Below are 27,953 nucleotides of genomic sequence, written 5' to 3' on the forward strand. Positions count from 1 at the left end.
TGCCTCCCCCTCCCTTTGTGCCCTGCTCTCACCCGGCGCTTCTGTTGCCAGCATCCTTGCACTGAGCATGTGCGCTGCATCCCTCCCCTCTCCTCCTCGGGTACCAGAGAGATGCAGTGAGCTCAGCAGCGCCTTCCAGTCCAGCCTAGGCAAGGGCTGAGCCGGAGCCCTGCTTCCCCCGCGAGGATGGAGTGAGCTGGGAAGCCCCACGTCGAGGCAGTCCGGGCAGCCATGCACTCGGGCATGGAGTTGAAGAGATCCATCTCTGCCAGCATGGAGGCAGAGAAGCCAATGAGACGCTACGGGGCAGTGGAGGAGACCGAGTGGAAAGCGGAGGGGCTGGGGAGAAGTAAGTACTTTGGATGCCGAGAGCCGAGGAGGAAGGAGCTGCTGCTGCTGATTCCAGCTCTCTGCATCAGCACTTGGCACAAGAGGAGGGGGGCACCGTGGATCCATTTAAAGGGCTATTCTGTTTGATAGGTATTGTCTTCAATCAGCCCTTGGTAATGACCTGATCCCCTTTTATGCAGCTCTGGCAGTGCATACATGGCATTGAGCAAGGTGTGCTTGTTAACAAAAGGAAACAGCCTTTGCTTTGTTTAGGGCTGGGCAAGGTTCGTGTGACCATTTTGCCCTTTGAAGCCAATGGGAGCCTCTGCTTTCTGAATGGGGCTGAGTTGAAGACAAAAAGGTCTTTTCTCTGGCAGTGCCTCTAAGAGGGACGGGGAACCAGGGGCTGGACTTGTTCTAATGCAGCTCAAGTCACTTTATTGTTTCCTTGCAAAATGGATCACTCGCTCGGTTCAATGAAGTGCAGAGATGTCACTGTTTGGAGGTTGTGGGCAGAGGAAGGATAACTGGAACGTTACTTCTCAATTATTATGAGATGGGATTTAGTATTCTGCTTTTACCAAATATTGGGAGCATTTTCTAAGCATCAGTTTGAAAGGCACAGGTGACATCCACATCATTCATTCTTACTATGTGGAATTGGAGGGTATTGAAATACTGTACTTTATTTAATTGCATAATAGATGCACTGTATTTATTAGCGTAACGAAAGCTCTTTAGTGCAAGAGCTTTTTTTAAATCGACATTTTCTAGAATGCAACAGTTGATACATCTATTCTGATGGAAAGAATAATTTAAAAGATAAATAGTTGTCAATTCACATTATTAGTAGGACTCTTGGTTGTTTTTATGATGCCGATTGTTACTCTTTATTTGGCACAGCTATCTCCCCTGACAACTTGAAAAACCTATACACTGACTCCCATTTTCAAGGTAACCAACAGTGGCAGAAATCCTTGAAAAGAAAGTCAATGTGAAGCTTTGGATTCACTGCAAGATAAAACATTTGATAAGTTGTGGAAAAGGTTCTGATTAGGCCATATAGGGAAAGCTTTGTGTGATTCCTGCAGTAACTTCTTTGCCTAAGCTGATATTGGAGCAAAATATTTGCTCTTCTCTTTGATCTGTCATCCACCTTCTGGTCTTGTGCATCATGAGGTCTTACTAGAATGCATTTTAATATCCTGTGGTTTACAACAGCCCGATATCAGATTTCAGACACTGCTTCCTGCTTTGGTCAGCCTTCCAAGATATTGCAGTGTTCCTCAGGGCAGTGTGCTGGCTTCATACTTTACCTCTGGCTTCAGTTTTTCACGAATATGTTATCATATACCATATGCTGATGACAGCGAGATGTAACTCTCCCACACTCCTGATGCTTCAATTGCAGTGTTGGGTTTGTTGCAGTGCCTGGCATAGGTTCAGGACTGAATGGCTCAACACTTTCCAAAACTAAATTGAACAAAACTGAAAACATGTTGGTTGACTCATGTACATGCAACAGTTTCTCCTTTTGTGGCATACTATAGACTTGTGCTCTTCTCCTTGTCACTGCAAATAAGACTCTTAAGTGTTGTTTTGAATCTGAGTTATTTTTCAGATGGTTGCCCTGAGGCTTAGAGGTAACTCACCCAATTTTAGAGGTGCTCAGCACTTGTGGTTTCTATGGAATAGAAACTTGACAAAGTCGCAGAATGAGTCACTGGTGAACATTAATAGGAAGAATAGAACTAAGGATTTCTGACTTGTGTGTCCAGGTATTAGCTGTTAGAGTTGCACTGCTTCTTCAGCAGCTTCACATTACACGCAGTTCAGTGAGAATATCATTGTTACCACTTGAAGAACACAATATATTATATCAGAGTAATACTAAGGTCTAAGTCTGTTCTTCAGTGATCCTGAGAATCTAATGTTATAAAGATTTTCTACCTGAATAATTTATCCACTTCTTCAAAGGCTTCAGGTTACTTAAAATACTATAGACAGGGTATTTACAGTAGCTGTTCTAAATGATCACTGCATATTCTGATAGCTGCACTGACTTCCAATCAGGCTTTTACTTTGATTTAAAAAGAACAATCTTGTTATTGACTTTTAATGGTCTTGGAATCTCCATACAATGTTGCTTCAGAATTGGACAGCAGTATCTCTGAGAAGTATCCCACTATCTGAGAAGAAAACTGTTAAGGGTCAGCAGAGAGTCATTATACTTCTATGCAAATGGCAAAAATTAGTTTTGAATGTATAATACTTTGCAAATGTGAAGTGCCAAGTGTTGTTATTTACAAAATCAGTACCATCTGTAGCTGCCTCTCTACTCCCTTGTTGTCTTGTTGGTCTGTTCTGTCCTGTCCTAACCTAGATCATGAACCCTGCAGGCTGGGACTAATCATAAATCTGTGCACTAACAAAGGAGCCCCATTCCCTGATTATTACCTCTGGATCAGTGCTTCTCAACCAGAATGCCACTGCCATATCATTTGAAGGGTGAGGTGTGAGGAGATGAGCAGGTGAGAAGAGACAAGAACAGGCTTAGGGTCTTTCATGTCTGGTCGCTCCCCTGCCCAGCCCCTCTGCAAGGAGATAAGCAATATAATTAATAGTTTTTGATATGGGGTGCCACTCAGTCAGGGGTGGATCCGGATGGGGTGCAGTGGTCTGGCTGCACTCCCCTTTTGGATGGACTGAATTGTGCTGCTGGAGCCTCTGGGAACTTTTTTAAAGCAGAAGAGTCATGTCTCTGCCTTCCCTTGTGTTTAGAGGCACATCTTCTCCCCTCCCCTCCCCTCCTCTTCCTCTGTCTCCCACCTGCCATGCTGCTTTCCCCACTTTCCTGGGAGTAGGGGCAACTTCAGAACTGATCTTGCCTGCTCCAACTGGGCCACATGGGGTGTGGGTGTGGGGGAATCCACCTCCTCCCCTTGTTATTGCCACTGTTGCCAGTTAAGCCTAGACCCTGCACAGCCCAGCTGGAGAGGGTAGGAGTAAGCTCCAAAGCGTCCCCACCCCCAGGACAGCTGGGAAAGCAGCAGCAACTGGAGGAGGAGGGACAGAAAGGGGGGTAGGGGAGGACATGTGCCTTTGGGCATGCAGGGAAAGGTAGAGATGCTTATGTGCTTTGGGAACTTACAAAAATCCCCAGAAATGATTTTGTCTGCACTGGTGGGTCTGTCTTCACTGGTGGGTTGGGTGGAGCCTGGGAGCAACCTACACATTGTAGGTGACTGCTCCTGCATTCCCCTTTGCCAAATCCTGAATCTGCCTCTGCACTGAATACCAAAAAGATGTGGAGAGGTACTTTGAGTCTAATGAGGGGTGACTCATTAGAGAATCACAGTTCTAGATGCAACTGCAGCACAAAGACATACTAACAATCAATCATTTTGTATATTAGCAGTAGTAATGTCCATTTTGTTCAAAGCCACTTGTTTATGCACAGTATGTAGTAGAAGTAGATGGAAGCCAACTGGTGTAATAGAAACAATGCACTGAGAGCTGGATGGGTTCTATTTGAATGTTAAATGTAAAAGAACTCCATGCCAACACGTTTCTAGATCTGCAATGTGATAAAATTCACTGGTTGTTGACTGTAAAAGAAATTAATCACTTTTAGGGCAATTAAGTGTGGTACCACATGAATTGCAATTCTACAACTGTCACTTTCCATCAGGCTGTCAGTGGAGCTATGCTGGTTTACACAAGTTGGAGATGTGGCTCCTAACCTGCAACAATCTGAAGGAGTTTCACACATGAGCATGAAACAGATTCGTTGCAAGATGTATTTTTAAAAAGTGAACAAGGTACTGAAGCCTCTTTTCTCACATGCAAGAGGGAATTTCTGAAGAGGAGAAAACAGGATGAGAATAACTACTGTGTGTGGAGCAGCTAGTGAACTTATGGTGCATGCATGAGCGTAAAGTGCGTTCAGGCTTGTAAATGGACAGCAATTCCAGCACATAATAATAGCTGGCAGCCTGCTTTACAACTGATGTTTAAAATATAGACTTGGAGAGGCTGCTCTGAACTGGAACATGTATTTGTTGATTTCCATTACCAGATACACAACTTTATTTGGAATCAACTCTATTGGCTTTCGCAGGGATATGGAATTCCCTGGGTAAAGAACTGTGTACAAATCCGCAGAAACAGTCACAGAGAAACAAATCTATTCTTAGCATCCTTTTCTTAGATACATCTGTATTTTTTTATTTTCTATTGAGTTTAGAACCCAATTTAGTGTAATGGACCAGTTTCAGGCAGCACAAACGGGAGTAAATGTCTGGAGACTGCTAAGGAAGAGTTTTGGTGCAATTTGAGAACAGACAAACTATTCTGTTCTGGGATTTTTGCTCACTAAAAACCTTAGTAAGTTTGTTCATTATCCCTCTCTGAATGGTAAGACTACTGGAGATGAGCTGTAGCAGCTTCTTTACCTGTTCACTTATCTTGGAAGTAGGTTAGGAAAAGGGAACAGTTTCTCACTCCATGGTAAGAATGCATGTGTGGAGTAGCTGGAAATGGTCATATGGGAATCAACAATGGCACAAAGCCAACATAGATAGCTCCATGACAACTCTTTCCTTCTACTCAAAGAAGAAGGGGAGTGTCATATATATTTGAGCAGGAGACAGTGAGGCTGGAGTGTATTCCAATGATCCTGTGCTATGTAAACAGCCCATTTAGGTAGGGACAGACATTCAAAAAGCCTGAGCCTGAATTGATTCAATCTTTGCAGGTTAGTTTAACCTGCCTAGACTGAATCAGTTTGTAACCACACAGACATCCCCTCTGGACTGAAAAAAATGCAGGAATGTGCCTGCAGGAGCTCAGGTTAGAAGCCGGGGAGGAGCTACAGCAGCCCCCCCTTCCCTTCCCTTCCACAATGCTGAACTGGGGGTGGGGGAGGGGTGGGGAGCATGGCCAGGCCCCAGCAGAACACTCTGATTGGAGAGGGGTCCCCCCACCCCGGGCTGGTCAGCAAGGGAGCCAGACAGGATTTACATAACATTTAGTTACACAGCAGGGAGCATTTATCACCCCATCAGAAAAAAATGGTTCCCTCATTAGTTCAAGCTCTTCTTAAACAACTTGTTCCAAAGAAGGAATGGAGGGACATTACCAGCTACCTCTTGATTAGCTCCCAAGAGCCTTAAGTAGCACACTCCTGTCTGCTTTTGTCCTGTCTGCCACAGCACAGACCGTAGCATGTGGTCTGCTAGTTAATGCTGAGAGGTATCTGTGTAAAGCAGAGGGGACAGGGGAATCCCTGCTTAGCAGGGAGTGTTGAGGAGAGTGAGGGAGCAGGGGGAAGCCAGGCAGACACCTGCAGTCTCTGCTGGAGCTCCAGCCAGGGAGCCAGGGGGGGCACCCCAGAGATAATGTTGGGATACTGGGGGGCTCTGGTTTTAACTTAAACTAGAAAGGGGTCTGGGACAGACATTGCATAAACCGGTTTGACCCAAATCAGTTAAGTCTGATACTACAATCAACCAGGTTTATCTTAAACTGGTTTCAGCCATTTTCAAACTGGTTTATGTGCACTGAACATCTGATCTGTTACAGGTTTAAACCGGTTTCTGATCACTTAAACTGGTTTATGTGTAATGTCTGTCCCTAGCCATAGGGTCATTCTATCTAGCACAGGTTAAAGCAGCCCTCTGGTTGATCTAAGTTGTAACAAGGCCTGAAATTTCTATGTCCTCAGCTCTTCAGGGGCTCTGTGTGGTCTACTTGAGGATTAATTTCAAAGCAGTTTGTTGATAAGTCAATGAAAAACTTATTGCTTTGTTTACCTAAGTGAGATGATGATAGGTAATTTAGTTGCTCCATAGCTGAGCAGTGTGATTCATCTACTCACTGGAAATCTGCACTACATAATACACAAAGAGCTTTTATAAGATACTGGTGAAAAAGCACATGCCTGTTCTGGAATCATTAAAGGACTTATAATACTGAGGAAGGGGAGGGCTCAAGTAATGGGAGGAGTCTTTTACCTCTCTTTAATGGATAAAACTGAATCATATCAGTGGTGCTGTTCAGTGTAGGATGGTCTCCCTCACTGAGTTACAACATCCTGATCAGTCTAGGAAAAGCAGAGGAAGTCAGGAATAGAGTAGAGCATGATGCCATTTCTTTAGGTGTGCACTCTTTCCTGCTATACTTGCAGCAGGGACAAGCAAGTGGTATAAAAGACCCTACACAAAATGTCATGCATTGGAAGCTCATTCTTGATCTCAGGACAATCCTTCAGGGTGCATCTACACATTAATTAATGAAGCTGAATAAACTCCAGTGCAGTTTGTGCCAGAGTTTATTGCTCCCAGGCACCACATTTGCATGTGTGTCTGGGACTGCAGCATGTTGAGCTGGGATGGAGCAGCCCTGGCTGGCAGGGGACTCCAGGGGTCAGCCTGCCAGCCCAGGGCTGCTCTGACTTGGCTTAATGTCCTGTGGAGGGGCTGGATGGGCATGAGGCTGCTACAGTGCAGAGCTAGTCGGCAAGCAGCCCCTGCACTGAATCATCCTTGTGACCCAGCCAACCCTGTCAGCATCTACACATGCATTGTGGTGGAGTAAATAACTCTGTAATAGGATAGTAGTTGTGTCTGGCAGTACTATCCTATAAGAAAGTTAATTAATTTACTCTGCCTTAATAACACTGAATGTGGAGATGGTGATGTTGCACTGTGGAGCTAATTAGTCATCTCTGCAGTACACTAGTTAGTTAATCAGCTTTAATGCCAAACTTCAAATGACATACAGTAGAGGGACTGAGTCACAGAACCAAATATGGTCCAGACCATTTAACATGATTTAATATTTTTTTTTATAATCCTTGGGAAACTGTCTGACCCAATATTAAAAAATCAATCAAATGGCAACAGGGACATGCACTTGGATTACAAATCCCCATAATCTGAGACCAGTGCCATACTCCAACCTTTTGTCACCCTTGTCATTCTGCCTTTAAGGTTGCCAGAGACTTTTAAAACTAGATTCACATTTATCACTGTTGATATTAATGCTTGTGGACATAGAAGACAGCTAAATCCTGATGCACTTCTGAATGTTGTGCCAGCCTTCCTGACAGTTGTATATTTTCACAGGTCTACACATGCAGGCACAGACAGACAGACAGCACTGGGGAACCTATGCTATGAACTGCTGTGATTCATTTGTTTTCTGACTTTACTGGGAGATGATACTCAGTACCTTGCTGGACATGTCCTCTGTGTTAATACAGCTAAGCAGATGATGCCAGTTGCCAACCCCCTCTTGCTATATTTTTAAAACATGCACCTTTGTCCTTTTTCCACTTACTGCCCAGCATATTGAGAAGTACATTTTAAACATCCACAAAACCATTTCATTGTCCTCAAGCCCTTTCCTTAAAACTCCTCTATGGAGCAATGCCTGCAAAAACGTGACAACATGTAGGCAGCTGATGAGCCAATACCTTTGACTGTTCTGCTGATCAGCATTGACTTGTGCTTGCCTCTCTGTATGCAGTGGTTATTTCTTGTCTTAAGACAATAAGATCTTTGGTGCAGGGACTGCCTTTTGGTTCTATGTTCGTACAGCACCTGCAGAATGGAGTCCTGGTCTGTAAGGAGAATTCCAAGAGATAATAGTTTAAATCATACTGCATTGTTTTTTGACAGAATAGACTCAACTAAAGCATTCCTAGGAAGTTAAAATAAAACATATTTTAAACTATGTCCAAAGTAGTGGGAGTTACCTGAGGAAGATACCAAAAGTTATTATTAAGAAATGTCAAGAAGTAGTTTCTAAATCCTCAGGCTTCTAAGCAATGTAATACAAATAACTACAAGTGTAAGGTATTAAAGAACAGGTGGATGAATATGGAAGAGATTTTCAGTGAGTGAAAAGTCCAGCTTTCATGTACAGCTTTCGTTAATCTCCAAAGGGAGTGATTAGATTTGTGGGAAAGAAAGGAGAAAAATATTTCATAGGATCATAGGTAGGGACCTACTGAATTCAAGGTGGAAGTAGAGTGCACGGCAGCTCCTTTAATCTTGCACGTTTCCCCGCGCACCCCTTTCCCTTTGTCTCTCTTCTCCTCCCCTGCTGCTGATTAGGACCCTGTTGTCCCTCTTGATCAGCTGGGAAACTAAAACCACGGTATTAAACATGGCACCGTTTTTGCCTCCCTGCCAATCAGCAGCAAATAGCAGGGCCTTCTGGGGCCCCTCAGCCAATTAGTGGCAGGAGGCAAAAACAGCACCATATTTAAAACCACCTCCCTGTTGATCAGGTGCAAGCTGCAAGTAGGGCCCCTCCACCAACCAGCTGGGGAGGGGGAAGGCACAGGGGAACCTGCAAGATTAAAGGACCCACAGCACACCCTGCTCCTGCCATGAATTCAGTAGGTCCCTAATCATAGGACAGTAGGGTTGGAAAGGGCCTTACAAGAACATCTAGCCCAGCCCCTGCTCAAGGCAGGATCATCCCTGACTAAACCAGCCCAATTCCAATGGACTTATGCCTGTTGGTGTTTTAGAGACTGGCTTACGTTTGAAAAATCAGTATGATATTAAGGGCCTGACGCAAAGCTCAGTTGAAGTCTTTCTATTAATTTCAATGGATGCAGGATTGGGTTTATGGCAGGAGTGGGCAATTATTTGGGCTCATGGGCTATATAGGCAGTTTTGGGGAGCTGCCGCAGGCCAGTCAGAACCCCCTGCTTCCTCCTCCCTGCACCCACAATAGCCTAGAGCCTGTGTGCCTTGGGGCTCCTTTGCACTGCTGTAGGCAGCCCAGAGATGGTGGAGGTGGCAGTGGTGACAGTGGCAAAGAGGAGCCGCAGAGCAGCCCAGGCATGGGCTCCCAGCAGCTGCAGCAAGAAGGGCCTGGAAGTGGCAAGGGGGAGGGGCTGCTTTTCCCCAGGCCCAGTAGCAGGCTCTGTTCGGCTGCCACCATTGCCCAGTGTGGGTGGGCAGGTCCAGAGCAGGTGCAGAGCAGCCCAGGGTCAGAGCTGTGTGCATGGGTCCTGGCTGGTCTGGAGCTGGTCCACTCTGATTGGGGCAAGTCCAAATTGGGTGTGGGGCGGGCTGAAGCCAGGGCTAGGGCTGTGTGCGCAGGTCCCTGCCAGTCGCAGTGGAGCTGGGGCAGCGGCGGTGGCAGTTGGAAGGAGCCACTGCCACCTGAGCTCCCTAGCATGGAGTCCAGCTGTGAAGCCGTCCCAGCCCCACTGTGCACCCAGGGGTGGTGGGATGCACCATGGCCTGGACGGTGCCTGGGCCAGGTGGGACTGAGAGACCCTTTGAGGGCTGGACAAAGTCCCTCCATGGGCTGGATCTGGCCCATGGCCTGTATTTACCCACCCCTGTTTTAAGGTGTACCAGGTCTTGTCTATACAATAAAGTTGCATTGGTTTCTCTTAAATGGTTTTTTACATTCTTTATTGAAACCAGGTGAGATCCCTGTATGGATACTCTCATTTGGCTTAAAGATAAATTATTTTAGACCAGATTGAATTAATTTCTAATAGATTCAAGATAAACTGAAATAAAACTTAGCTTAAGATGAAATAAGATTTTTCTACACAGGGGTTTGCACTGGCTTAAACAAGTCAGTTTTAAAAATCCACATTTTTAATTAAACCAGTGCAACTTTCATGATTATGTAATATCCCTCGGGTGTGTTTGTCACTGATACCAATTTAGATTAAGCTAGTTAATCAGATAATTCAGGTTCTCCTGAGCTGCAAACAAGGTTTATTACTAAAAACAAAGCTGCAGATTCTAATTTCCTCTTGGCTTCCACCATTTGTTATCATTTATATCTATGCAAAATGAGTATTAGATGTACCTACCACAACAGAATGACAGCACTTTATACATGCTTTGTAAGTGACTAGACAAGGTACTTTGTAAGCGACTATACAAGCCAGTAGCAAGTTAGGCTCTGAAAGGAAGAGAACAAGAGAATAGGACTGTGCAAAGCTTCAGTCCCTGATTGAATTTGGTGAAGATTTGGCTTGATTCAGTGGCCGAATCTCCGAATCTGAATCGAATCAGAGGACCCTTTAATCTCTCTGAATCAAATCGGAACCCTCCAAATCAATTTGGACGTAGAGACAGCTTTAAATGTTTTTTTTTTACATACCTCTAGGTAGCAGGGGCTCATGAGTGCTGTGATACTGGGGTGCACGGAGTGTCCCACAGAAGCATGGGGGTGCTCCCCAGGGCACTTGGCAGCAGACCCAGAAGTGGACCAGAAGCACTTCTGGTCCACTTTCGGATCTGCTGGGGAGTGTGCCAGGGCCCTCCCCACCCTGGCATCCCTCCCAGCTCAGTGACTGGTGCCTCCTGGTTCTGGGGGGACACCTGGGGTTCCCCTGCAGCCGATCGCTGAACCGGGGAGCCATGGGGTGGGGTACTTCTGGTCTGCTTCCAGGTAACCACCAAGCACATGGAGGGCCCCCCTGCACTCCTGTGGGATGCTCCATGTGCCCCACCATTGCAGCGATCACAAGCTGTGCCTGCTACCTCAAGGTATGTAGAAAGAACTTTTACAGCTGTGTCTATGTCCAAATTGCTGATTCTCTGAATCAGCATTTAATCTTCAGATTCAGATTCATTTGAACTGAAACCGGGGACAGTGATCAGAATCAACTAATCGAATCACTGTCCCTGATTCAGGCCAAATCCGAATTGAATACGGCCTGTTTCTCACACCCCTACAAGATAAGATGTAAGAGGAATAGAAATTCTATAGTTTGCTGAAGAACAGGAATAAGTAATAAAATAGTCTTTAAAGTCTAAATATAAAAAACCTCTAAAAACTAGTTTGAATTACCTTATGTTGACTAGACCAGGGCTGTCTAACTGGCAGCCTGCATATGGCTCAACAGATGTAAAGTTGCCACCCCCAGGCCCGTGCCTGGCTGCCACTTCTTCTGTCACTCCAGCTGCAACAGCAGACACAGAGTCTCCAAAGCTTCCCTCCTTCCTCTAGCGTCTATGTTCTGTGGCTGCCTCGGGGCATGGCATGGCATAGGGAGCATGTGTTGTACATGGCGCATTGCATAGCACAGGTGAGGCCAAAGCCATGCAGTGCAACCATGTTGAGGGGAAAGGTGTCCAAACGGGGTCATTGCAGTGGTGTTGGGGATACCCACATAGGCATGTGCTGCAGTGGCAGGGGGAATCCATGCAGCAGATGGTCTAGGAGCCAGGACACCTGCTGGTGTGGTACACAGGGCATGTGGCTCCTGCTCAGGCAGCCTGTGGAGTGTGAGACCCCTGGCTATTCAAAAGTTGGACAGCCCTGGATTAGACCATTAACCTGTTGACCAAATAAATTTAATTGTGCAGAAGATGCTTATTCTGTTAAAAAGGCAATGTTGTCCAGAGGTGGGAAGCTGGCCAAAGACTCAAGAGACCCAGGCTCTAGATTTGACTCTGCTATTAACCCATTTAAAGCCTGCTATTTCATCTTTCCTATCTGTAAATTGTGGATCTTGCTATTCACCATCCTTTGGCCTTGTCTTAAATGCTCAGTTCTGAGAGCTGTATATTACTAACTATATCTGTGGCATATGACATGACAGATAAGATTATTTAGGGCCATCTCACTGGGAGATGTGGGATAAGATCTGAGGATATAGGCAATTACATTTCTTTTTATAGAAGAAGTTTTATGAAGATCTCTTTAAATAGACTGAGAAAGTAAGATTCTTAGTATGTTTCTATCTTAAAAAAAGGCTTTATGTTAATTTTTAAAGAAATACAGAGAAACCACACAAAAGCAAGTGAGCAGGGAAAAAATAATAAAAAGGAATCCCTTTATAGTAGACAATATTGAATCAAATTGGTTCCTGTAGCATATTTTCATAGGTATTTTCTAATGAGTAGGAAAGACAGACTTTGAAGGCTGAGTCCAACCTAAGGCTGAGTCTTATTGGGTGCCTATACACGTGCAGCAAGGCTGCTCTGATGCACTGTAATTACAGTACTTTGGAGCAGACTCGATTAATCAAGTCTGCTGGAGTGTGGTAATTAATCAATTAATTCATCGAGTCTGCTGGAGCATTGTAATTACCATGCTCCCCCAGACTCCAGCATCACATGTATCAGCATCCCCCTGCTGAAAAATGGTGGCGGGGGCACTTTAAATAAAGCTTGTTCAACAATCTTTAGTTAAAGCGCTCCCACCACCATTTTTCAGTGCAGGGATGCCAATACATGTGACACTCCGGGTGCTTTCATTAAAGTGGCTCTCAGACCCACTCTAATTAAAGCACCTCCCCAACTCCCGGAGAGTGTATAAATGTCCATTGTCTCTTATTGTTAATAATGAATTATTAGTATCAACATTTTGATGATGTATTTCTTCACTGAAGAAAATATACTTTATGTCTGTCTCATCAATGCAGCCAAGAAAACACTATCCAATAAAGAATGTTAGTCTATTTAAAGAAGAATCCTTATAAAGTTAAGAGCAAAACACCCATAGACTTTAATGGGACCAGAAATAGGTTCTAAAATGTTCCTGTGTGAGTGGTTCTGCAAATAATTGAGAGATTAGAAATGACTGTGCTTATTACAATAGTTCCATGTGCACGTGCTTTTATCTGAACTCGCATTTGTATTTACTCTTACCTGTAGTAGGTCCTGATCCTTCCTCTTCTACATAATACTAACTTGCTATATAGAAAATACCACTTTAAAGTATCCTTGGAGATGAGTCTGTGCTGCCTGTAATCTTAAAGGGGAGGGTTTCTCCTACTTCACAGGGACCCAGAGAGCTTACAGATTCATAGTACAGCCCTCATTATCCTATCTCCTTTAGTAACACCATTTCCAGGGCAGCTTGACTTCTTTCTGTCACAGCTATATACTGTGAAGGGTGGAGAATGCAGATGGGGAAACGTACTGTTTCTAGTGGTAGAGCATAGATTTCTGCCCAGAAATCTGCCATCAGTTGAAGGAAACAGGACGCTTAACCTACTCTGGTTCCTTTTGGCATTTTACCTCCCAGACCTTGTGAAGAGATTTCTGTGGAGGGACTGCTTTAGCTTCAGTTAGGAATCCAGTCCCTTCTCTTTAGCTCAGGACTATGTGGTCCCATTCCCTGTGTGCTGAAAAGTATGGCAATTTATTCCCCTTACTGATCTCAATTCTATGCACAAGCCAAAACCTCTTACTTATGCTGCCAAACCAACTTACCAAAAATGGTCTAGCAAGAAGAACTGCAAAGTCCTCCCAACTTGGGCATGGTCTGGACAGAGCTAAAATGGGCATATGGAAGGAGCCTGGACAAAACCAAGAAAGGATATAGTGTCCTGCCTTCCAAAAAAACAACATAGGGAATAGCAGAAAACTAATCGGAGACTATTGTAGTGCGTGCATATTTTGACTAAGGCATTTGTTTTGGTTAAAATACTCAGAAATCAAGGAGTAATGAATTCCAAGTCTTTGTGTGTGATAGTGAATATTACAAAGTGGTCATGTCTACACATTCATTAATGCGCCTTAGATACTGTGCACTTAGTTTAGTACTTGCTTAATAAAGTACTAACTGAATGTGCAGTAACTAATGTTGCTGTGCAATAGCTCTGGCGCACAGTTATTTTGTGAACTTTAGTGCACATAACTTTACTGCCTAATAACACTGTGCAGAAGGCTATTAGCACAGTTTTTGACCACCACACTGCAGTACAGCATTGTTAGGCTAATGAGCAGTAAGCATCTCGTGTAGATGCACCCAGACACACTTAAATGTAACTCACAGGTTACTCATAGATGGTCAGTACCTTCCAGTAATTACTGAAATGTTATTTGTGAGGCTCATAATTGGGACAGTTCCTTAGCTTTCAATTTTCCTTTAAATATAATTTATGAAAAATAATGCAGTAGACCTGTAAAGTAGGACACTTTGAACTTCACACATCAGCTCTGCCAATAGCCTGTGGGAATATGTACTTGCATCATGTAATTTTCTCCTTGTTTTCTTGTAGTTGGTAGCTGATGTCTAAGCAGTGTGATGTGCTTCTCACAGGAGCAACAATTTATTTAGAAGTGAGTGAGTATGTATGAGAATGTAGGGATGATTTAAAAACACAACAAGCTTGGCAAGATTAGGGTAAGGCTTATGTTGCAATATACTAAGCAGCTCATATGAAGTCCCGAGGAACTGAGAGCTCTTGCAGACATGTTCCAATTGAAACTCTTGCCATATTGAGCACAAATATTAAGGCTCTGTATCAGGATAAGTCCCAGTGGGCGTGTCTACACATGCACGTACACTGGCTTAAATTTACTGCGCAGTAAGCGGGAATAGGCCAGTGTCTATACGTGCAGGCATTAAGGCATATTACCTCTGTGTGTGGACTGACTTAGGACTAAAGTCAGTCCACATAGGTATCAAATTTACACTCAAGTCAGTGTAAGTCACCATATTTACTGCACAGTATAGTCATGCACATATGGATGTGAGCCCATACAGCACAGTAATTTTGGTTACTATTCAGTAAATATGCGTGTGTAGATGTGCCCCAGTTGGTAGAAAATTTATGGTGTATAAACGTATATTAAATAATGCCAATTTGTTCTCTTGAAAAACATTTTGCTATCTAACTACATATAGAGTATAGTATCGTTCACTTACGAGTCAAAGATGAAAAATGCATGCTTGGAGGGCAAAGTGTATGAAAAACCAGTCTGAGCATTCTTAGATAATTATGTTATTTGCTGAAGCAGCCAGCAATGAAATATTAACCACATTTAGTTGTTCAAAAGAGAAAAATATTTGAGAAAATGAATTCAAGAAAATTCTTCATTAAAAGAAAAAATAATCTGCAATGAGGCAGGTGACTCATGGAGCAGTGCTAATGATTATAAGCATTCCCCAAATTGAGAATGTAATATGTTGTTTGAAGAGAAGGAACAGTATTTATGCATCTTTTTACTAGCCTAAAGAAACTACATTATTGATTGGGGACAATGGGCTTTTATAGAAACACCATTTATTTTCTATATTGACTGAACTGGAAGGAAAATAATTTTCTCTCCAAGCGATTCCATGGAAATATGAAACTCCATTCATTTTTTAGTGAAACCAACTCAAACAAGTAAGAAGAATCAACAGTGAATCCCACCTTTCATGTATTTTCAAAACATGAGGCTTAGCTCATTCCTAAAGCAACTATACTGTAGCCAGCTGAGCTATACCCCAGTGACCTGACTCCCTGCTGAACTGGTTCAGAAGTGTAACATTAATTCCCTTTGCCACTACAAACACAGAACTTATTCCCAATTCCAGAGAAGTCAATGGGAGTTTCACTGCTGACATCAGTGTGAACAGGATTGGGCTTTGTTCTTTACTTATTTCAGTCCTTATAACCCTATTTTGTGCAGAAATATACACAGGTCGGAAGTTGGTGGAAGTGTAAAGAATTGAGTTTTTTTGGGATTGTAGCAGAGTGGGGAATGACTCCCATTTCCTTCCTTCTTTCCTCCACTGGTCTTGCCCCAAACCCTTGGGCTCCAGGTGATCTATTAATTAATTAATTCTGAACGTCCTGTGCATCTCCACTGGCTCTAAGGATCATTTTCTTGGTCACCTAACTTCTGGGTAGTGCTACTGTATTGGGTATGCAACTGGAACATCCTGGGCCAGGACTACCGTTAGTCTAGCATGTGTTGTAGTTGCAGAGACAATTACAGTAAAATGAATGCCTCCCAAAATTAATTTATCCCTTTATGCTGCCTTTCCCATCACCAATGTGTCCATTCTGCAACCACAGGCACCCAATCTCACAAAAGACTCTGTGCGGTCTGGGTCTGTGGCATCTGCCATTCCCTACAGGACAGAGTGGATCAATACAGAAATTTCTCTGTATGCTAATAATTTTGCAGCCTATAAAAAACTGACTCATCCTTGCCATGATAAGTCTGAAGTGTAACGAAGTGAAGGAAAAGCTCTCTGAAGAAAAAGTTCCCTAATATTAATTCTTCATACATAGAAAAGAGAAGAACTGTCAATTCTTAGATGTTGTTTAGGAATCTATTTCAAGGGTTCTGCTTATTCATATTTACAACTTTCAGAGCTTTGGGTAGGCAATCAGCTTGGTGCTTCTCATTTTCACGTCAGTCCAGTCTCAGTTCTGAGGCTGAATACATTAGCGCATTTAAAGGAGATTGAAATCAGAATAAACTATGTCAAAGCAATTAACTTTTGAAAATCTCCACATCGTCAGATGATAGGTACTCTAAGGGCAAACTGATGTCATAACTTTGTGTAAATATAAACAAGTAAGAACTTTGGCTATACCGTCTGAACTCTGTTAATCAAGGGTAGATTACATTCGTGGGGAAAATACCAGGGACCTTTGCTTCACTTTAAATTGATCTGCTCATTTGGGTAATAAAATACCTTACTTGATCCTAAATCCTCATTACTGAACACAGGAATTTTTTGGATTTCAATAAATACCCTGCAGGCAGAAAGAAAATTAAGTCTGTGCAAACGCCCACTTTGTAGTGGTCGAATGCTTGACTTAAACTCTATTTACTTTCCCAAAAAAGGGCTAAATTTTTTCCAGGGACTGATAGCAAGACTGGACCTAAAAGTCACTTAATGGTAGTCCTGAAGCTGGTGGCAGAACTGTGATGCTACCCAGCGTATCCACAGGTGGTGGATAGGGGAATGACCTTCCGGGAAGGTTAGGTGTGAAATGAGCAGGAGTAACCACCCCCAATGAAGGAAGAGTCTGCTGCAAGGATCTCAGTACTTTGAAACGTCACAATGACAACAGGAGATGGAAAAGTGGGAACAGAAGAAACAGCATGTCATGGACCAAGCCAAGAATCCAGAGCCACCCTCCCTGCCTAGAAACATGTTCCCAATTTGCAACAGAGCCTGTTGAGCCTGGATCGGTCTTATTGGCCATCTTCAGACCCACAGATAAGGCAGTCATGGAAGACAATCATCCTCAACTGTGAGTGATTGCCAATGATGATGAGTCCAGAAACAAATGAAAATAAATGTAAGTGAAAGCACAATCCACCTCCAGTGAAGTTAAGGGAAACTGATCAGAATGGCAGTTGTGTTAGGCCTTCAAAGATAATTTTTCCCTGCTTCTCAGGCATCATTTTGGCTCTCACACAGTACAGCTGTCAAATCAAATATGGTTAGAAGCTCTCTTACAGAGGGAACATAGAGATTAATATTTTTCACATCCTTTGGATGTCTAATTTCTGTTAAAGGCATGGAAGACCACATTATTTAAAATTCATTTTTTAAGAACTGCTGGCTAGCAGAAGGGAAAAGAAGTATACTACGACAACAGCAAAAAGTAAATACACAGGCAATATCATTCTTTATTTGAATGGGGTCATTTTTTTCAACTCATGCACATTGATTTGGAAAAAAACCTAATTTTAAATATCAAACTAGTTTCTACATCTAAAATGAAGGACTGATTTTTGTTAGGGGTGGGAAAAAGTCTAGGAATATTTTACTCTTCCTGCCCCAGAATAAAGCTAGCTAGAATGATATTGTGGAAAATAGTGCTCCTCATGGAGATTTATGAGATCAGAACCATCTAAAACAGAGTGGAGAAACAGATTAAGAATGGAGCCATGACTTTGTTGCAACCTCTAAGATTATGATTCAAAGCCTACTGAAGTTAAAGCAAGAATTTCCATGGATTTCAGAAGGCTGTGGAATGGGGCTGACTGGCAGCAGAGAAATCATTCTTGTGTGTGTTAGCACACCTGTTGTGGCCTCCAGTGTGCCTGTATACCTCTTCTGATGAATTAGAACCTAGCCCAGAAGATATGTACATGTTTGCGACAGGCTCTGGTGATCCACTTAGCATCTGATGCCCTCTAGTGGGCAGACTTGCCTGCCCGCACTCCCTGGCCTTCCTCACCTCCTATGTGTTTCTGCCATGACTTGATGTTAAGGTCTTGTAACTGGAGAGGCTGTATCCAGAGGCTGGGGTAGCCTCTTCCTTGGTACCTTTCCTCTTCCTACTGTCCTTGGGGGTCTTCTGCTCCAAACTACTGGGTGGGTTTCCACTTTAAGACAACCCTACTTCTGCCTTAGGGGCTATAATTGGGCCTCTGTTCTTCCCCATAGCCATGGCCATGTCTTGCAGGTGTCCTTTAGTATTTGAGGGGGCCCCTGGCCCAGACTCTGCACTTAACCCCTCAGAACTTGCACCTTTGTCAGCCCTTCCACCTTCCTGACTTAAGCTCCTTTCCCTAGCTGTGCCCTCCAGCCCAGGTCCATTGACCTTGGCTTCTGGGCTCCAGCTCCATCTTGCCATCTTGGGCTCTACACCCCAGATTTCTTGTGGCAGCTCCTAGGCCAGCTCTTGGCAAGGCATCTTGCATCCTGCTCTGCTCCCTGAGGTCCCTGAGCCTGGCAAGGGAGCTGTATGCTGGGGGCTTCTCAGGCACCCCTGTGGCCTCTATGCTACTCCCATAGCCACAGCCTGGTCCTCCAGTCTTACTTAAGCACAACAGAAATATAAGCAAACTGCTTCCCCAACTCTGGGTCAATACACTACTGCAAACTATATTTCACCCGTAGCTGTCTTTGTCTCACTCTGGGGTGTAGCTTGGATGTCTGTGGGCCTGTTTCCTGAAGCCATCTTTCCTGGGAGCTCCTCTTCCTGCAGCATGTAGGGCCAGACTGCTCCTTCTGGCTCAGGCCCTGTACTTATGTACTTCAGAGGTCTACCACTTCCTGTCATATGCCTCAAAGCTCCACCCCTTCCTGTCATGTGGCTCCCCAGCCACACACAGGAGTTTTCCCTTTACTTAAGGGCAAGTCTCTGGTGCTGCCCAACTTTGTGCCTGAAGCGGTCTCTTAAAGCAACAGGAGCCTCTGTCTCCCTGTTACATATCCCCTTCCTTCCTTCTCATGTCCTTGTGACGAGGTATTCAGCAGAATTCACAGATTCATTGGAATCTGACATGGCCATGCCATGAGTCCTTCTGCTATGGCCTCGAACTTGTGAGGTCTGAGCTGTCACTGTATGCCTTAGCATTCACACTACCCCAGCACCTATAATTTTCTGTTATTAATAAGTGAGTAGGCCCTAACTTCACTTTAGGGATGGATAGAACATGTCCTAAATATACATTCATAGATTCATAGATGTTAGGGTCAGAAGGGACCTCAATAGATCATCGAGTCCGACCCCCTGCATAGGCAGGAAAGAGTGTCTGAGGACCGAGCCCTGCGGGACCCCACTGCCCATGTCCTTCCAGGTCAATACCGACCCATCCACCACCACTCTCTGGGTACGACCCTCTAGCTAATTTGCCACCCACTGGACTGTGTAATCATCCAAGTCACAGCCTCTTAACTTGTTCACCAGTATGGGGTAGGAATACTGTATCGAAGGCCTTCCTGAAGTCAAAGTAGATGATGTCAACCCCTACTCCTGCGTCTAGGTGTTTTGTAACCTGGTCGTAAAATGAGACTAGATTAGTTAGGCATGATCTACCTGCTACGAACCTATGCTGGTTTCCCCTCAGCATAATTTTCCTGCTGGGTTCTCATATATATGAGCCATAATAATCTTTTCAAAGACTTTGCCAAGGATGGAGGTGAGACTGATTGGCCTATAGTTGCTTGGATCCTCCTTCCTCCCCTTCTTGAAAATAGGGACCACATTGGCCCTTTTCCAGTCCTCCGGGACCCGGCCCATGTGCCACGAGAGTTCAAATATTCTTGCCAGTGGCTGTGCAATGACATCAGCCAGTGCCTTCAGTACCCTTGGATGGAGCTCATCTGGGCCTTGATATGTTTGATCAAGGGAGACAAAGTACACGAAACATATACATGTGTAGCAGGCTTACCTTTCGGAGCTTGGGTTGACTCCCAGGCTTGAGATTCTGCTGTTTTGATTGGTGGAGCCCATCCACCAATCAGGAATCATCAAGAAGAGTGAAGTCACGCCCCTTTCCTGAGGGGAGAGGGAGAGGAGCTCCCCGGACCTGATTGTAGACTGCAACACTGTCAGGTCCAGAAGACTTCAGGGGCAGAGCCCTGAAGAGTATATAAAGAGCCGTGTGCCCAGCACAAGGGGAGATGCACTGGGGGACAAAACGGAGTGGAGCTAGGAAGAGCTGGGAAGAGTGGAGCTAGGAAGAGCTGCCCAGCGGTGCGGTTCCTGTTTCCCCCGAAGAGCTCCAGAAGACTGCCCATGGTGGTGGGGGAGCAGAGGTTGTCTCTGGCTCCAGTATATGGTGTACAGAGTGGTGCATGGGGATTCGGTGCAGGTGGTGCTGCATGGAGCCAGACCTTGGGAGCAAGGGGCTTGGGTTTGCAACCCCTGGCATGCAGCCAGTGTGGTGCAGGCTTCACTGCATGGAGCTAGATTCTGGCAAGGTTTTGCAACCCCTAACAAGTGGCCAGGGCCTCGGTGCACAGGGACAGTGCATGGTGGAACCATGGGATATTGATACTGTGAAGGAGGGTATGCGCTCTATATATAGACCCTGGAAGCCAATAGCAGTGGTTTGGGTCTCTAACCCCTGGCACAGGGCCAGGGCACAGGACCGATCTTGCTACAGGAAGGGTCCCAGAGTAAACTGAGCCCCGGCATTGCATGAGGCGGCCCGGGCCTCCAACCCCAGTGAGATGGCAGTAGCCTCCAGGAACACGTGGCTGGTCAGGGCCACTAGCAGGCAGGTGGCTGGGACAGAGCCAGAGCCTGAGAGGCTTGGCAGCAAGGAGCAGTTCAGGTGGAAGAGTGCTGATCCCCCTTTGTGGCCCTGGAGTCATGAGTTATCGGGCAACAGTTTCCCACAGGTCAGGAGACCCCTTGGAAGGTGGGGTGAGGAACTGTGAAAGGGCCTCCTGAAGGATAAGGGTCCTAGCCATGCCCTGGAGGGCAGGGAGATATTGGGAGCCGGCCCTTTTTCCCCTTTTGGGAGCTGGTCCCAGGTTCTTTTTCCCTAGAGGAGATTCTAGTAGTCGTAGCGATATTGATACTGTGAAGGAGGGTATGCGCTTTATATTTTGTATTCAGCGTCTCATATCTTGTCATTAATAACCATTTCTTGCTTATTTGTTATGCATCTGGATGATATATGTATATATCTTGTTGAAATGCCCCCCCACCCTGTTGACACCTCCCTTCGATTGCCAGTATTTATTTGGGTGTGTCTAAGTGTGTTTTGTTAATTATCTGAATTCACCTGTATTTACCTGTTCCACATCTCTTATTTACCTGTGTGGGTTCAAAGCCCTCAGAGCAATCCTTTAGAAGTCCATTATAGATGTATAGAAATGTATATATGTCTAAATAAAGTGCTGAATATATGTATATGTGTGTGTATATATATATATAGAGAGAGAGAGAGAGAGTTATTAATTTTATTCTTTCTTTTTGTAAGTTGTACTTATATTAATACATTTGTACATAGTTAAATTTGATAACTGTCCTGGCCTAGATCTATAGGGACAGAGGGGAACTGTAAGTGGTCTGCAGTTTTGCCTACAGCACACCTGTCAGCTAACAATCCCTCTTCAATCAAAGGAGGGAGTACTTATCTGAGTACACCTGGGCTACACATGATTTCTGATGTGGGGTTTGATCCTTGCTCAGGCAACACTGTCAGTGGCACAGGGACTAGACAGAGCCAGTCTAATAGATGTAAAGCACGATGAGAATTCTGAGGCCTGCACTGGAAGTAACTTGAAGAGATTTGAGCTGGTGGATCCATGTTCAGAGGATGCTTAAGCTAATGGCACGGATCTCAGTAAAAGGCAAAAAGCATAGCTGGGAACTCCCTCCCTGTATATCTTATCTGGGCTATGCACCTTTAAAAATATCCTGCCAATATACTGAATTTTTTCACTCTGAATTCATAATAATTGCTGTTGTGAACTTTTCTCTGCAATCTCTTATTGGGTTTCTATGGTAGAAAACAAGTATAATGCAAAACCTTATTTCTTCTTTTTTAAATTCTGAAACCAGATTCCAGGCACAGATTCATTTAAATCCCAAATCACTGTATCGACTTCATGGAGTTCTGTTTATATCAGTGCAACCAGAAACTGAATCTGCCAGCATATGTATGCATCCTAGGTATGCTTCAACTGCACAATCAATTGTTCCTCCTAAAATGAAAAAAACCCTGCTGCTGCATCATTCAGAAATGGTGGAAGAGAGAATAAAGCATACATTGTTTCTTAGAAGCCCAACATTCTCTAATATTGTACTAGGAAATGTTCCCTAATAATCCCCAACATGGTAAATGACAGGGCAATGCTCTCTATCTTAATCAGAAACAAAACATGCAGGGGGTGAAAAACTGAGCTTCTTGTAAAGTGTTCTTCAAATTACTCCATTAGTTGGCCAACCTGTGGTTCCGGAGCTGCATGTGGCTCTTCAGAAGTTAATATGCATCTCCTTGAATCTTTGCACAAGCACACGGTGACCAGCTTGTGCAAAGAGATGCATGTGGCTCCGGAGCCGCAGGTTGGCCACCCCTGCATTAGAGGAATGTATTTGTTATAGAAGGTGGTGGAAATTTCAGAGAGAAAATGTGACTTTGTATTTATTGTACTAAAGAGCAGCAGGCTTTTCAATACTGTCAAGATGTTATGGTAACTGGGATGAATGCAACATTTCCTATAAATGATAGGAAAGATGCATAAAGAGGATGGGAATTCTGTCTGAAAAACAAGTGTCTGTTTTTCATACCCCCAGGTATATGATGAAGCACCTCTATACCCACTTGTGTGTTCTGTTTTGCATACAGAGACTGTAAGACACTGGAGACAAGCAGTTTTAGTTGTAATTCTTTCTACAAGAATTAATATTACAACTCATCAATCAATTACCCTCATCAAGACGGAATCCCCTCATCAAGACGGAATCCAAGGATGAGGAAGTAGAAGGATTGTGGGTTAGGCTAAATGGGGGGCAAGGAGAAAGGGATTTGGTGGTAGGGGTCTGCTACAGACCCCCACACCAAGGGGAAGAAATAGATTTGGGGCTCCTGAGGCAGCTCTCGGAGACCATAAAAGCTAAAGAGGCGGTAGTTATGGGGGACCTAAACTACCCAGACATCTGCTGGGAGATGCAGACGGCAAAGTCCCACCGTTCACGCAGGTTTCTAACCTGTGTACAGGACCTCCACCTGACACAGGAGGTACACGGTCCCACTAGGGGGAATGCCATACTGGATCTGGTATTGGCAACGGGGGATGACATGGTAGGGGACCTACAGATCGGTAGCCATCTGGGGGACAGTGATCACCTAATAATAGAATTCACCGTAAGACGTCGAGTAGGTAAGGTAACTAGTAGGGTGAAAGTGCTAGACTTTAGGAAAGCTGATTTCAATGAACTCAGGCAATTAGTCAAGGACGCACTGCAGAGTAGGAGTTTTGAAGTGATGGGAGCCCAAGAAGGGTGGCTGTGCCTTAAGGAAACGATCCTTCAGGCACAAAGCGAGATGATCCTGATGCGAGGGAAAAGAGGAGAAAGGGACCAGGAGGCTTCCTTGGCTGACCAGAGAAATCCAGGGCAGCCTAAGGGCCAAAAGGGGAGCACATAAAAAGTGGAAACAGGGAGAGATCACCAAAGACGAATATACCTCCTCTGCTCGCGCTTGTAGGGAGGCAGTTAGATGGGCCAAAGCTACCATGGAGCTGAGGATGGCATCCCAAGTAAAGGACAATAAGAAATTGCTTTTTAGATATATAGGGAGTAAAAGAAAGACCCAGGGAGGAATAGGACCCCTGCTAAATGGGCAGAAACAATTGGTGACAGACAGGGGGGACAAGGCTGAACTCCTCAACGAGTTCTTTGCCTCAGTGTTCCTAAGCGAGGGGCACGACAAGTCTCTCACTGGGGTTGTAGAGAGGCAGCAGCAAGACACCAGACTTCCATGCATAGACCCTGAGATGGTGCAGAGTCACTTGGAAGAACTGGATGCCTTTAAGTCGGCAGGCCCGGATGAGCTCCATCCGAGGGTGCTGAAGGCACTGGCTGACATCATTGCAGAGCCACTGGTGGGAATATTCGAACGCTCGTGATGCACCGGGCCAAGTCCCAGAGGACTGGAAAAAGGCCAACGTGGTCCCCATTTTCAAGAAGGGGAGGAAGGAGGACCCGGGCAACTATAGGCCAGTCAGTCTCACCTCCATCCTTGGCAAAATCTTTGAAAAAATTATCAAGGCTCACATTTGTGAGAGCCCGGCAGGACAAATTATGCTGAGGGGAAACCAGCACGGGTTTGTAGCAGGCAGATCATGCCAGACTAATCTAGTCTCTTTTTATGACCAGGTTACAAAACGCCTGGACACAGGAGGAGGGGTGGATGTCGTATACTTAGACTTCAGGAAGGCCTTCGATACGATATCCCACCCCATACTGGTGAACAAGTCAAGAGGCTGTGACTTGGATGACTACACAGTCCGGTGGGTGGCGAATTGGCTGGAGGGTCGCACCCAGAGAGTCGTGGTGGATGGGTCGGTTTCGACCTGGAAGGGTGTGGGCAGTGGGGTCCCGCAGGGCTCAGTCCTTGGACCGATACTCTTTAATGTCTTCATCAGCGACTTGGACGAGGGAGTGAAATGTACTCTGTCCAAGTTTGCAGGTGACACAAAGCTATGGGGAGAAGTGGACACGCCAGAGGGCAGGGAACAGCTGCAAGCAGACCTGGACAGGTTGGACAAGTGGGCAGAAAACAGAATGCAGTTCAACAAGGAGAAATGCAAAGTGCTGCACCTAGGGAGGAAAAATGTCCAGCATACCTACAGCCTAGGGAATGACCTGCTGGGTGGCACGGAAGTGGAAAGGGATCTTGGAGTCCTAGTGGACTCCAAGATGAACATGAGTCGGCAGTGTGACAAAGCCATCAGAAAAGCTAATGGCACTTTATCGTGCATCAGCAGATGCATGACGAATAGATCCAAGGAGGTGATACTTCGCCTCCATCGGGTGCTGGTCAGACCGCAGTTGGAGTACTGCGTGCAATTCTGGGCACTGCACTTCAAGAGGGATGCAGATAACCTGGAGAGGGTCCAGAGAAGGGCCACTCGTATGGTTAAGGGCCTGCAGACCAAGCCCTACGAGGAGAGACTAGAGAAACTGGACCTTTTCAGCCTCCGCAAGAGAAGGTTGAGAGGCGACCTTGTGGCTGCCTATAAGTTCATCACGGGGGCACAGAAGGGAATTGGTGAGGTTTTATTCACCAAGGCACCCCCGGGGGTTACAAGAAATAATGGCCACAAGCTGGCAGAGGGCAGATTTAGACTGGACATTAGGAAGAACTTCTTCACAGTTAGAGTGGCCAGGGTCTGGAACGGGCTCCCAAGGGAGGTGGTGCTCTCCCCTACCCTGGGGGTCTTCAAGAAGAGGTTAGATAGGCATCTAGCTGGGGTCATCTGAACCCAGCACTCTTTCCTGCCTAGCAGGGGGTCGGACTCGATGATCTATTGAGGTCCCTTCCGACCCTAACATCTATGAATCTATGAACTGAGCTGAAAATGCTAAATGTGAATAAAGTCCCTATATTTACAGCAGTATTCTATGTACTGTACTAGCTTAAACTTTAAATTTTAGCAACATGAATCAGGCCAGAAATATTTAATTAATCAAAAAGGTTAGTAAAAATGGATGTTCATCATCTGTCTTTAGAATTAAATATGCTAATTTGCTAGAAAGGATCCTCCAAAATAAATGCAAGTTTACAAATGAATATATACTGTGCTGAAAAGTGGAAATATTTTTAAAAGATAAATCTATTATGTAAGAATACAGAGTCTATTTTTTTAAAGACAATTTTCTCAGACTTACTATAAATCTACAACTATTAATGGTAACATATAAGATCCTTTGGTTGACAGAGACTATAGAGAACACTCATTTGGCTCTCTATAGAGTCTGCTCATTTTGTTTACTTTGTGCATTTGTTAATACTTCTTGACATGCAGTCAGTCATGTTCCCTTGCTGTTGTCAGAAGTTTTATGCAGCAACAAGGGAGAAAGGAACACTTTTAAGAAACAGGAAAGTGGGAATGTAAAACCACTGAAGTTGGCAGGACAACTCGGGGGCAGATTTAATTTAACTCATTTTTTGAAAATGGCACACTTCATGTTGCTAGTATCCCTATATTTTATTGAGTGACAGGTCTCTCTCTCCATCCTCATTCTCTCAACACTAATAGCATATTAATTTGTATAAGGAACTACAAGAATTTCTATCCATGAAAGCCTCAGAGGAGGAGTGTTCTGATAATTCATAGCCAGAAGAAACGATTGTACCTGAGTATTCCATTATCTTCTCAATCAACTTATTGCAACTAGAGATTTTCTCAGTAATAACTTTTAATTTGGTGATTCTCTATATGCAGATATGTCATCAGGGGAAACTGAACAATATGGAAAGTTCAGTGCATGAAAAATTGCTTGATAGGTGATTCTAAAAGACATAAGCAGTGTGAATAAAAGCACATGATTATTGGGCTCCCTGCACTTCTTCTCTCTCACTGAAGGCATCCCTTCAGAGTTTAATTTAGGTCTCATGCCTTTAACCATCCTGGAAGGAATCATGTGATTATCTCACTCTTAAAACAGATGCTAGGCTACAGTACCCTGTGTTCTAACTGTTGCTAACCAACAGGTTTGACTGAGTTTGGATGCCTGGGGTAATAGGCACTGACTTTTACTTTTTTTTTTTTTTTTTGGGGGGGGGGGGGAGGGACAAGGGGGGAGGTGCCTGAAGGCTACAGACAGACATTACACATAAACTGGTTTAAGTGATCAGAAGCTGGCTTAAACCTATAACAGAACAGACATTCAGTGCACATAAACCAGTTTCAAAATGGCCAGAACTGGTTTGAGATAAACCTGGTTGAATGTAGTATCAGGCTTAACTGATTTGGCTCAAACTGGTTTATGCAGTGTCTGTCCCCGACCCCTTACTGGTTTAAGGTAAACCAGACTCCCCCAGCATCCCAGCATGCTCTCTGTACTGGTAAGGGCTCTCTGCTCCAGCTGCAGGGCTGACCCTGCCCCTCTGTTCTCTCTAGCTGGAGCAGGGACTGGTCCTAGTGGAGACACCGGCTGGCATGGCCCCGTTAAGGCAAAGTTGACAAGGAGAAGGTTAATTCTTCCAACCTTCCCTGTCTTCCCCCACTGCAGCCGGGGTCAGCCTGTCTGCTGGGGAGCAGAGGGGAGGGGGCTGCAGTGGTGGCCCCTGGAGCTGGCAGACCCAGGGTGCAGGGAAGGGACAGGGGGAGGAGTTAACCCTTCTCTGCCTGCTTCACTGTAACGGGGCCATGTTGAGTTGGTTGTCCCGCAGGGTGGGGAGGGGGGCTCTGTTCCATACTGGGGGGGGACTCTTCCTCCTCCTCCCCTTCCTCCCCTCTGCTGCTGTGGGGCTTGGGGGGGGGGGCTCCATGTGATGCTGTTCAGCCCCAGAGCAGGGGTGGGGGAGCAGGGGGAGGCTCTGTTCCATGCTGGGGGGAACGCTTCCCCCTCTTCCTCCTCTCCCCAGAGGGGTAGTGGGAGCACAGAGCTCAGCTGGGAAGGGTGTGGGTGTATAGGGTGTGAGGGAGCTTAGGGGCTCTAAGGACCCCCTCATACTCCTCCA

General features: G+C 45.0%; 1 protein-coding gene across 2 annotated transcripts in view; it reads left to right on the forward strand.

The window, feature by feature from the left end:
- Nucleotides 1–27,953, forward strand: part of BMERB1 (bMERB domain containing 1) — a 129,382-nt gene continuing 101,429 nt past the window's right edge. Inside the window, exon 1 of one of the 2 annotated variants that reach the window (XM_019494828.2) lies at nucleotides 1–349. In XM_019494828.2, coding sequence (XP_019350373.1) covers nucleotides 232–349 — 118 coding nt within the window. In that variant the 5' untranslated portion in view covers nucleotides 1–231. The remainder of the gene's footprint in view (nucleotides 350–27,953) is intronic. The other variant, XM_006261586.4, reaches the window with a different exon arrangement.

This window comes from Alligator mississippiensis, chromosome 13, assembly GCF_030867095.1.
Source record: "Alligator mississippiensis isolate rAllMis1 chromosome 13, rAllMis1, whole genome shotgun sequence".
Taxonomy (NCBI): Eukaryota; Metazoa; Chordata; order Crocodylia; family Alligatoridae; genus Alligator; species Alligator mississippiensis.